At 30.4% G+C, this 11,888-nt stretch overlaps 1 protein-coding gene across 1 annotated transcript; it reads left to right on the top strand.

Moving 5' to 3' along the window:
- Positions 1-9,196: 9,196 nt before the first annotated feature.
- On the top strand, positions 9,197-10,443 carry LOC129753763 (uncharacterized). The gene is made up of 2 exons (XM_055749611.1): positions 9,197-9,655; positions 9,864-10,443. Exons 1-2 carry the CDS (start codon positions 9,234-9,236, stop codon positions 10,441-10,443), a joined length of 1,002 nt encoding a protein of 333 aa, XP_055605586.1. The 5' UTR covers positions 9,197-9,233.
- The last annotated feature ends 1,445 nt before the right edge of the window (positions 10,444-11,888 follow it).

Genomic DNA, 11,888 nt, shown 5'->3' with positions numbered 1-11,888 from the left:
CGATTACCGTCTTACCACGCTAATCACTCGACCATCGAGACGTACATCTTAGCTTCTACAGTTTCCAACCCACTTTATTATTTAAATAATCTTTCGCATTAATGTTTTTAAATTGAATTTTATAATTTTTGGAAATAATTTTATTCAATTGATGAATCTTGTCTAAAACTGTGATAAATTTGAAATTTTTCCAAAACAATGCATTCCATCTTTTTGTCGATCTTAGATTTACAAAATTCAACTGTTTTGTTGGAAAAACACGGTGCTTTTATGGAAGATGTTTAAAAGAAAAAATACAGTAACTCTATTTTTTTCAGAAATGAAAAATTTAGCCTTTTCTGAATCATTTTCAGGCAAAATTAAAATATTTGGTCGGTAAGTCCTCATACGTTTTGTTTTTTTTTGAAGATTTGTAGTCCATATTTAGATATTATTACCTGTTAATTTATTCCAATGCAATGGAATAGTAACTTTTTGCATGGAAAACTATTTTTTTATTTTTACTGAAATATTTTGTTATTCTGAAACAATAAAAAATTCAACGCCTGGAAAGATAAGTGATTTGGACTTCCTGAAAAACTTATTTTTATATGAACATTTTATTTTAAATTTTATTATTTGGAATATCCTTTTTATTATTGGTGTTATCCAAATGTAACATGAATTGATATTTTCATGTGTGTATCTTGGAGAACTAATTCTGGTTAAAAAAATGTTATGATACATGAATAAGAACAGTCCAACACCATTTGATTGGTTTCCAACAAAATACTAAAAATATTTTATGTTTTTAAAAATTGTTCTTTGCAATATTTCCACAATATTTGCAGGCTCTGATGCATATGGGTACGCACTTTTGAAAACAAAAATTTAATTTTTGATGATGTCACTCGTTTACGGCATTTTAAAAATAAATTTAAAGATAAATATTAGATTTAAACATATCTAAGAAGACCAGTTTTCAATAAAATTTTGTTAAAAGTTAAAGTACTTGCACTGAAATCAGCTTATCTTCCGCTACATATCATCTATTTTAAATTTCTTTTTCTCATACTGATGGTGAAAAATTTTTCTATTAATCATTTGAACTTCACTTTTGCTTAAGAATTGAAGTACTGATGATATTTCCGTATTCATGATCAAAAAAACGATGAAAACCGATTTTTTTTTTAGAGAAATTTCTATTTTATCGACGGTTTTGGACCTGATTTATGCGTTTGATTTTTTTTGTTTTATGAATTTCTAAGGTTTATTCAAATCAATGATTTCTATACTTTTTGCCATAATTGGTATACAATTGTAGAAGTTATGATTGTTTTACTGTAACATAAATGCTTCATTATGGTTCTATTTAATAAAAAAAGAGACCTTCAGTGTACAGTAGAATAATTAAAATAAATAAGGGATGACATAAATATGATGAATCCGACGCGCTGCAGTCTAGTTTGCTATCGATAATCTGCAATTCACTTTTGCCAACAATACTGATAATTTTTGTACATGTAAGATCGACAAAAACATTGAAATGCATTTTTTTACAAAAATTCCGAATATATCACAGTTTTAGACTAGATTCATCCATTAAACAAATTTATTTCCAAAAAACTGTAAAATTTTATTTAAAACAATGAATTTAAGAGATGATTTAAATAATATAGTGGGTTGGAAATCGTGGAAGCTAAGTATATTTAATCTCAACAGTAATGCTAGCTTTTTGAATAAAATGGAAGAATCACAGAGTGCAGCAGGGTTACAAAACTTGGGCTGGAAAATAATAAAAATAAAAAGGTTAAAGCAAACTCCAGGCTTATAATGATAATTGTATCAAAAGACAGAAACAAGCAAAATTTAAGCTAGATTGAACTGCTGTAGCGATTTGCATTGAATCTTAAGTGCGATTGGAATTTTGAGACATTTAGGAGAAGTATAAAAACGGATCTCTCATCAAAGATGTCTTTTAAGGTATCGTTAACTTTCCAAAATTCATTACCGTAATATTTTTTCCAAAGCTTTAATTTAGGCAAACGTTTCTTCTCCTGAGCGCATTACGATAAGAGTTATCATAAAAAAGTTATAGCGGTTCCTAGTTTTACTAATTTACTAATTTTATTAATCATTGAGCTTTTTTTCAATAAAATTTCCTCCAGTGTTCCACAATCAAAAAATCTAAAAATTATGGATTCAAATGGTTTCATATTATTTTAGATAATTCTAATAATTTCAGATAATTTGACCTTCTCAGACTACTGACAGGATTTGCCAGCCAATTTTTAATTATTTTTTTTTAGAATACGAAGATACTTTTTAAGCATTTTTTTTAAGTTAAACAGCTTTGTAACTAGTTTAAAAAAATTTGAAAATTTTTCAAAGTTTCTAATGACATTGTTGAGTTTAATTTAAAGCTATTAAAAGTTAATACTAAGAAAATTAGCTCCTCATAAATTATAAAACACTAAAAATATATTTATTTTTTAAAGATTTCAAATAGAAAATTTTCAAAAAAAAAATTTTGTATGGGGGGTCACCGACAAAATATTTTAATTTTCGGTGAAAATGAACCGGAAGAAGCTCTACTTTCTACCCATGCCAAAATTAGAGTTACTGTATTTTTTTTCTTTAAGTCCTTCTACGAAACACACCGTGAAAAGTGAATTCCGAATAATCGATAGCAAGCTAGCCTGAAAGGTTCATCATATTTTGTTCATCCATTACTTATTTTAGTTTTTCTACTGTACACTGAAGTTCTTCTTTATTATTAAATAGAACCTTAATGAAGCATTACAGTAAACAATCAAAACTATTTCAATTTTTTACCAATTATGGTAAAAATTATTGAATTCATGGGTTTGAATAAACCATAGAAATCCATTAAAACAAAAAAAAAAAATGCATACAGGGTGACAAAAAAGTCCAGTCAAACAGAAAAAATCTCAATATTTCAAAGAATAAGAAGAAAATCAGAATCTGACTTTCATAGCTTTATTCAGTAACTCATCAAGATACTTCACAGACGACCAGCTTCAGACGTCTCGGAAAGTCGTCGCAAGCGGCGCGCACATCCGGTCTCGTATAATCTTTTTCAACCGTGGTGTTCTCACAGACCTTGGTCGTCCAGATCGTGTCTTGTGCTCGGTGCCTCTGGTGTCTAGGATTGATTTATGGTCTGGTACACGAATTTCCGGTTGATTACGAGCGGTTTTAGGTGTTTGAATATGTTGAATATGTGTTCGGGTTTGTACCCTCTCACATATTCAGTGATAACAGCTGCTCTCAACTCTGCCACTCACAACTTAATGTACACAAACTGCACAGAAACGAAACTCTGCCACTGTGAGCAGCAAAGTTAGCCCTTTCATTTGACATATAGATGGCACCAGAGAGGTACAACGTATAGGCTACAGGCGACCCAAAAAAAAGTGTGACAGGACTTTTTTGTCACCCTGTCAATCTGGTCTAAAACCGCCGATTGAAAAAAAAACTACTTCTCTTGAAAACAAAACAGTTTTTCATCGTTTTGTTGATCATGAATTCGAAAATATCAACAATAATTCAATTTAAATGAAGTTCAAATGATTTATAGAACATTTATTCACCTTCAATATGCGAAAAAGAAATTCAAAATTGATGTAATGTAGTGGAAGATAAACGGATTTCAGTGCAAGTACTTCAACTTTAAACTCAATTTTATATTTTCAATAAGTGTTAATACATTTAGGCGAATATATTCCCATAATAAGATTTTTGCCAATTATTGTTATTTTCGAAACATTGAAGATGTCCGTTTTGCTTGCTGTGTCCGTTTTTCCAAACTTTCCCCCTACATATCAATTGAAACTTGATACCTGAAAGCGAAAGAATATTCGGAGCATATTATTTTAAACTATTATTGCTCTAGAAAATATATTAACTTATGACTTTTTTCATGATTTAAAACAATCTTTTTTAAATCTATCATGTTTTTTTTAGTAATCTATAAAAGAATCAAAAAAAATGATTTGAAGTAGCAGTTTCAAAGTTTCATTTCAATGCGCGATGTTTACTGAAATGTAGTTGTATTTGCTTTGCGCTTTTAATTTTAACAAAAAAAACTTGGAGACCCTTTTACTATCCTGTTGTTTGTCATTGATGATTAATTGAACATGTTTTATTTTAAATATTTAAATTTTTATTGCAAATTTCAATAAAACGTGAATTATTTACTTTGATAGCTGTACGAATTCGAATACGAACAACGATTTTGTTTCTGATTTTGATCTCTGGAACTCTAGAGACAAGAAAAATATTTTTAATCAATCGAAATTCAATCACCATCTAAGTATTTGAAAGTATTCTTAGTGTTCAAAATGGATATGGTTATTTCTTATCGAAAATTCACATTCATAAAGGGGTACAACCCCTAAAAATTCACATTCAACATCGAGATTTAAAATTTTTTTAACTTAAAGATATTACAGAGGAATTTTTCAATTAATACATTAATGCAAAATGAAGAAAAGAAATGATAATAAATATGATTAATAATTAACTATTTGTGTCATATTTGTAACTATTTTCAATTATGGCTAAATTCAGACCTGTTCTGAAATTTGTTTTAGAATCTCGATTTAATCTCTTAATAAATCAGATGTTTTACCTATTTCATTTGCTTTAAGTATTTCTGTGCAGTTATGTGCAAAATGTCAAGCTCAGAATGAAAATTTTCATTTTGAATTATTTATTTACATGTAACTTACCGGATATAAGGTTGATTTGAAACTTATAATTCGATTGAAGTAAATTTTAGGAACAATGTTCCCCATGTTATGTCGTAAGACGGAAAACTATGTAGAAAAAACTTTGGTTTGTTTTCAAATCATGAGTAAGAAAACGATTTAAGAATTAAATTTCCCTTATTATTGTGCATTTTTTGTATTGTTATTATTTCAAGATCAATTTGAATTGCAAACATACCCCTCTACTGTCGTATACTATTCTTATGTTTTGAGTTTATTTGTATAAAAAATTAATTGGTGTGATACCCCTAACTATGTAAATATTTTAGTAACTGCCGTTAGCAAAATCCATGTCTCTGAATATCGAAAATCGTTTTGCGAGGTGTCTTATTAAATGTCTCTCTTGTCAACGTGAAATAAAATGTTGTTTTTGAAAGTTTTATTGGAGATAAAATGTAGTTTTTGATGCTCTATGAGATTTTCGGTTGGAAATTAAATCACCCACGCACAAAACACCCTATATACATATGTACCGCATATTTAAATACAAACGGGATAGGGCATAAACTTTTATTTTTCAAGCTTTGTTGATCCAAATTAATGATAAATTTCAAATCTTGAAGTTTTTATATTAGACTGTTCAGAAGCGCCCCTGATGGCATGGATCAATAGCACCTAACCTATCTTGGATTAAATAAAACCATGTTCATTTTTTCAAAAGACGTTACTTACTTGGTGGACTGTATTACAAATGACGACTTAGTGACTTTGTGTTCACTAAAATGCAGTGTTGAAATATGGTTTCGATCTAGAAATATATCTAATACCAAAATTCATCACATAACAAGAATCTTTAAACTACCCCATAGACAAAGGGATAATTATGAACACACATTTAACGCCCACAAGTAGCCACTTGAAAATATAAAGAAAAAAAATCTTAAACAAGAAGGGAGCCAGTTATTAATTTTTTTATACTCAGCAGAATGTGAACACTGAAGAACTATTTGTTTAAACTTAAGATTTAAATAAATGCAAGTCCTTGGCGTAGAGGATAGCCATCAAGTCTTCCAGGCATGAGATCGAATCCCGGTCACGGAATTCATAATACACTTTCTGTGGGTTGGTGGTTTTAGCATTTGTAAGATGCTAGCCATCATATCTTCGAAAGATGAATGCTTAGGGTTAAGAAAAAAGGAATCTCTTCGAGGAAACATCAAATTTCATTGAGATCCTTTACGTGTTTGTGTTCGTTTAAAAAAAAAAAAAACATTGATAGCAGACATATAAAAAAATTGGCTCGTCTCCGGCGGTATTTATTCCTTTCTCACTCCATGCCTGAGACATTTCATTGAATGATAACCTATGACGTTCAAGAATTAAACTTAATTTTAATTCTCCATTTCGATTTTTAATTTAATAAACCTTTTGTATTAATACTCAAATCTGTGTGTCATGAACCCTACCTCGTCTTAAAAATTGGTTTATGTTGGTTTAAATCGTTTATATCATTACACGTTTCATGCGGTTATGAAATATTCTTGAAGCAACCAATTTCAGCCTCCTCAATTTTATTTTGTGTTTTTGGTTTTTACATGGATTTTGACAAATTACTTAAGGTCACAAAATTAACAATTTTCTGTGGCGAAATGAACTCAAGAATTAATTTTGGATTAGTTTTGTGCTCTGAAGTTTTTGAAAATAGACGAAATGTTAAACAAGTTTTATATTTGTTTAATTTTCCCAATTTTGTAAAACAATTGATTTTTCATGAATTTTCAAAGAAGTATTAACTACATTGAACTTCGGATATAAAAAAAGCAAAAATCAAATCGTTTTGCAAATTTCAACAAATTTGCCAAATTAAATGAAACTTTTGTTTTTAAAAATACCTTCAGTCGTGAAAAACTTGTCATTTCAAATAAAAAAAAACTGTAAAATTCGATTTTTTCAAATCAGTCTTAACCATCATCACCATCAAAATATCATTTCTTGATTGATTAAATTTTCGTAAAAAAATAATCAGAATCAGTTTTTTCTTTCATGTGGATTTGTGAGCTCTTCAGCTATGACTGATTGACTTTACTCAAAACTTATTCATATTTAAAACTTATAATTACCATATCACCAACACGAAAAATGATAGAAAGAAACTTACAAAATATTCGAGTTCAGGACACCAATACCTACTAAATCAATCATTTGAATATATGCATCAAAGTGCTGTCTCTTGAGTTATCAAATAAATGCCATAAATAAGTTTTTGAAATAGTCAATAGTTTAAAAAAAATCCTAAAATCTTCAATGTTTTAAACTTAAATTTTTTATATAATCTATATATATTATATATTATATTATTATATTATATATATTATAAATATTTTTGACAAATTTTTGAAGTAATCGTGATTTTATTTTTTAATTTAATTAATCGACCTTACTGGTGAAAGTAACGTTGATTTATCAGGAAAGTTTCAATATTACAAAATTGTTGGATAGAAAGTTAGTAGAAATGAAGAGATATTGATAATGAGCAAGTAAAATTTGGCTAGAAGCATTTTAATCACAAGTTCCTCAAATAAAAAAATATAGTGATAATATAGAAATGTTCTTACAAAAAGAGCACTACGTTTACTGATAAGGCTGAAAGATGTCATACATTCAATAGGAATTTTTAAATGAATTTACAAAATTTGATTGTTTTTTTTTTATAAATTTTCAAATCAATTAATCGAATTTTTAAGTCGATCAAATATTTTTTAAAGAAATACCTATAAAAATTTTGTATTTGTTTTTCATCTTTGAATTTTTTGTTGTCTGGAATCATAATATTCATAGAAAAATATAAATCCTAATTTATTTAATACAAAATATTCAGAGTTAGAAATTTCAAACTATAACCGCGCTTGGAAATTTATAAACGTTAAACTTATTTTGGTATTCTTAATAATATTTTTTTAATCGTTCATGATTTTTCAATTAATCTATGAAAAGTTCAACAAATGATTTGAAGTTGCAACTTTAAAGTTTAATTTTAATGCGCGATGCAAACTTAACTTAACTTGTCTTTGAGCTTTCAATATTTACAACAAAACTTGGAATTCCTTATTTTGTTTATTATCAGTTTCGTACCAGTTAAAAAATAGAAGAAAAAATAATTTTTGATTTTTTAAATTTCAGATAAAACAAAAAAGTTTTTCAATCAACCCTTCAATTGAAAATGAAGAAAAGAAATACAAATAAATATGATAAAGTTTATAATTTTTTATCATTCTGTTAAACAATTTTAAATCGCGGTTAACCTCGATTGGTCTGATTTTATTAATTCGGTTTTAATCTCTTTCTAAATCTGATGTTATACTTGATGTTTTCAATTTCTGTGCACTGAATCTTATCACTGATAAGATCTTATGTCCGAAGCTTCAAATTATGGTTTTATTTGAATTATAAATTCACATTCGTTTTCTAGTGTTTCGAAACAAACAAAAATTGAAGCAAAATTTATTAATTTTGCAAGTTTTTGTGATGGTTGGCCCATTCATTTATACTGTTATGGGTATAAAAAAGGTTTAAAAAATCAATTTTTAAATTTATTTTTAATTTTTGGTTTTGTTATTATTTCTAGCTAAATTTGCATTTCGAACCCCCCATGGACGCGTTCTTCGCACGGGCCTGAATAAATGAATTGTAAAAAAAACTTAAGGTATACCCTCCTCAACCCTATATAACCATAATTCCTGAAATACTACAGAGAAATAAACAAGCGATGTTAAGTCGGTAAAATTTATTATCAAAATATGGAAACTTTGTAGTTATTTGTTCTTTACTTTCAAATAGTTTTAAAAGTAAATAAATAGCGACAATGTGGAAAAATTGGACCGAATAAATATGTTTTGAAAGATTGGAAAGTTACTAAGAAAAATGTCCATTGATGTATAACCGATGATTGTCAATTTTGCTTTGAAGCAGATGTGTACCATGTTTGAGTTTATTATTATGTTTTTGACTCTTATCAGTCATAAATACAGTACTAACCGAAGTATGAAGTTTATCATCTTCAATTTTAAACAAGCACTGGTATCAAAAAAAGATCTCCGAATCGATAACTGAAAATAGCATTCGTCGTCTAGAAATGAGCCCAAGAATGGAAACACTCCTCCCCCATCTGTTTCAAATTCGACGACTCCATCTGGCTATTGTCAGCTGTCCAGCCGAGAGTCGTATGGTACGTACATCCAATATGGTTACTGTCAGTTATCGTAATCGAAATATAATCACTCGGACAGTTTTCTCATCACCATTCGGAACAAATGTGTCTGTCTATGGCGCACAACAGTTACTGGAACCAGATGTATGGACGCCCATTTTTTTACGACCCGGTAGATAGTGATAGTTTCGTACTGACGAAAAAAAAATCGTTACCACTTGGACAAACCGGTTGGATCGTTTCGTCAGTCGTTTTTCTGATTGCTAATAGTGGAGCCGAAATTGGGTGAATCCAGATTCGAAACCATACGAAATATGAACCTGGAGCCGGCATCGATTCCTTCTCAGCTGGACAAACATTCCGGAGTCAAAGTTTTGTGCGCGGTATTCTTGGCCCTAGGGAGTACAATTTCCGGTCTGCTGTTGCCAATTGTGCGACGGAATACCTTCGCAGGCATCAATCCGCGAATGGTTTCCGGTTTGGCGGCGTGTTTCGATGCTGGAATGCTGATGGCCACGGCTCTAGTTCTTATGCTACCGAATGCTCTTAGCGGTCTTCCGCGCTTTGCCGAGGTCATATTCAGTGGAGGATATTTCCTGAAATATGCCATCCAAGAGATGCTGGAAGGTTCTGGTGCAAGAATGCCGCGTAACAATGTAAGCACTAATGTCAATCAGATTGACGGTGATTCCGATGGATATGCTAGCGGTGATGAGACATTCAAACTTTCCACTAGGTGAGCCACGGTAAGAGCCAATATTTGATAGTGTATTTAGGTTGAAATTTAAACTAAAAAGATCTTAATTGTGTTTTGCAACTGCAATTTTTATTTGATTCTCATGCAAAAAAATCAAGATCAAACTTAAAATGTTTTCAGTATTCAATCGAAACTGAGGTATTTTTTTTTTAAATAAGCTAAAATAAGTATGGTTTTTATTTTCTAGGAATTCGAGTCGGTATGAGCAGGAATCAACCCAGTCTCCTGAACCAGTATTTAATTCTCGTTTTGCCACCAAAAAATTCTTGCTCTCAAATTGTGTTGTGCATGCCATTGTTGGTGGTTTGGCAATTGGAACTCAATATTCTGGTTCCAAGATCTGGCTTCTTTTGGGGGCCATCGGAGTTCACCTGTTCCTGACAGCATTTTTCCTAGGAGAACAGATGGTTACCCGGAACAGTGATACTGAAAACGAACCTTATCCGATGACCAATGAACCAGCCACACAAAAATTTCCACATTGGTTCAATCGTAAAAGGACTATCCCAATTTTGATTTATTCTTCCGGATCTATCGTTGGAATTGTTCTAGGGATGGCTCTGAAGAGAATTGATGACAGTGACAATCAAATGCTGATTTCGTTCGTGGAACTTATCATTGGAGGGTTCCTGCTTGCTGTGGCCTGTAATGAAGTTCTACCCCTAGAGAGATGCAGAAGACGTCCTGGAAAAGTTGATGGAGCTTTCCAACTTATGGCAGTAGGTTTCGGATTTGCTTTAGTTTCAGTTCTCAGTTTGAATACATGATCTCATCTGTTATGGTAAAATAAAATTATTTTTTTTAAAGAATTGATTACATACCTTTTAAATTGATTCCACTATCAGTTTATTAGGGTTTTTTGAGTAGCTTAACTACTGTTTTATTTCAGCCTTAAGAGCTACTTGGATTCTCGATTAAACCAGTGCACAGTGGTTTAAAACTCGAAAAACGTGATCATGGGCTTTTTGGTGCCTTAGATGTCAAAATAGCTTAACGACATGTTCTACAATGTTTCATTATTTTCAATTGCGCATATTTTGCCATTAACTTTTTTCTGATCGATCCACCTAAAAGTGAGAAATTTTTTTTATTTTTTGAATTTGTCGTCCAATCAAAATTATGTCTTGAAAAAACTTGTAGACAATACAATTTTAAAAAACTTTGTAAAAGACTTTAAAGCTCTATCTTTTGAAACAACAGATTTCTAGACATTTTTCTAAAAACTAACCTCAAAAACCGAAATTTTCATTTAACTTTTTTTCAAAGCGACTTTCGAGTCTTACTTTATATGAGAGAGTTGTAACAATTGTAAAAGTACACAACTTCATTGAAGGTAGCAAGGTAGCATCTTGACGTTAAATGGTACTTTTTGTGTAATTACGTTTTAAAAATGCATATCTCTAAAAGTTGCAAACTTATGAAAACAAAATTATATGCATTTGAAAGGCACATTCTTAAGCTTTAATGAACAAATAATTTCATTTGTATGTATTAGGTTTTACTACTAAAATCATTTATCTGAAAGTTGGTAGTTTTTAAGTTTTTGTTAAGCCAGCCTGGCAATCTTTTGCTGTTTAGCAAAAGGAAGGTTGAAATCTTCTTTTATTTCTATTCCTACCGTTGACAAGTGAAGACGACAATTCTTAATTTGTTAAGATTGATTCCATATTCGGAAGAAGAAGCATTAGCCTTGATCATGGATACCGATATGTCTAAATCACAATATTTAAGGGTTTAAACCTATGCAAAAGAGAGATATGCTAATATCTATCCACCATATTATAAAATTATAGAAGCTAAAAAACAGTGCTATCCAGAAGAAATTCGAGCATCAGAAAATGCTGTAGAGTGTCCGTTGCAATCATCATTAAATCATACAGCAAGACGTGTTTTGGAAACCCATACAGCTGACGTTGCAAACCTTCCTGTTTTGGAACTTCATAAAATGACGTTATTCGTCAAATGGGGATTTGATGGTAGCAGCTACCATCATCAATACAAACAAAAATTTGAGACAGAAAATTCAACGCAGCAAAGCACAATTTTTCTGCAAGATATGTTTGCGAAGTTTTGTGGATCTCGTTGGTGTAGTTAGTATGGCTTGTTTCATAATAAAGGCAACATCATTCCTTCCTGAAGACCGCATATTCTTTTGTGCTGCGGAACTAATACTTTTAGACAGGGCCAACTCTTCAATCTTCTTAACAAATTA

The sequence above is a fragment of the Uranotaenia lowii genome, chromosome 3, assembly GCF_029784155.1.
Source record: "Uranotaenia lowii strain MFRU-FL chromosome 3, ASM2978415v1, whole genome shotgun sequence".
Taxonomy (NCBI): domain Eukaryota; kingdom Metazoa; phylum Arthropoda; class Insecta; order Diptera; family Culicidae; genus Uranotaenia; species Uranotaenia lowii.
This window is presented reverse-complemented; position numbering and strand designations above follow the sequence as displayed.

What these genes read in the sequence shown, in the direction of transcription:
- LOC129753763 (XM_055749611.1), top strand. Translation starts at nt 9,234, where the DNA reads ATGAACCTGGAGCCGGCATCGATTCCTTCTCAGCTGGACAAACATTCC. An exon ending in ACATTCAAACTTTCCACTAG is followed by an intron (nt 9,656 to 9,863) that starts GTGAGCCACGGT and finishes TTTATTTTCTAG; the next exon opens with GAATTCGAGTCGGTATGAGC.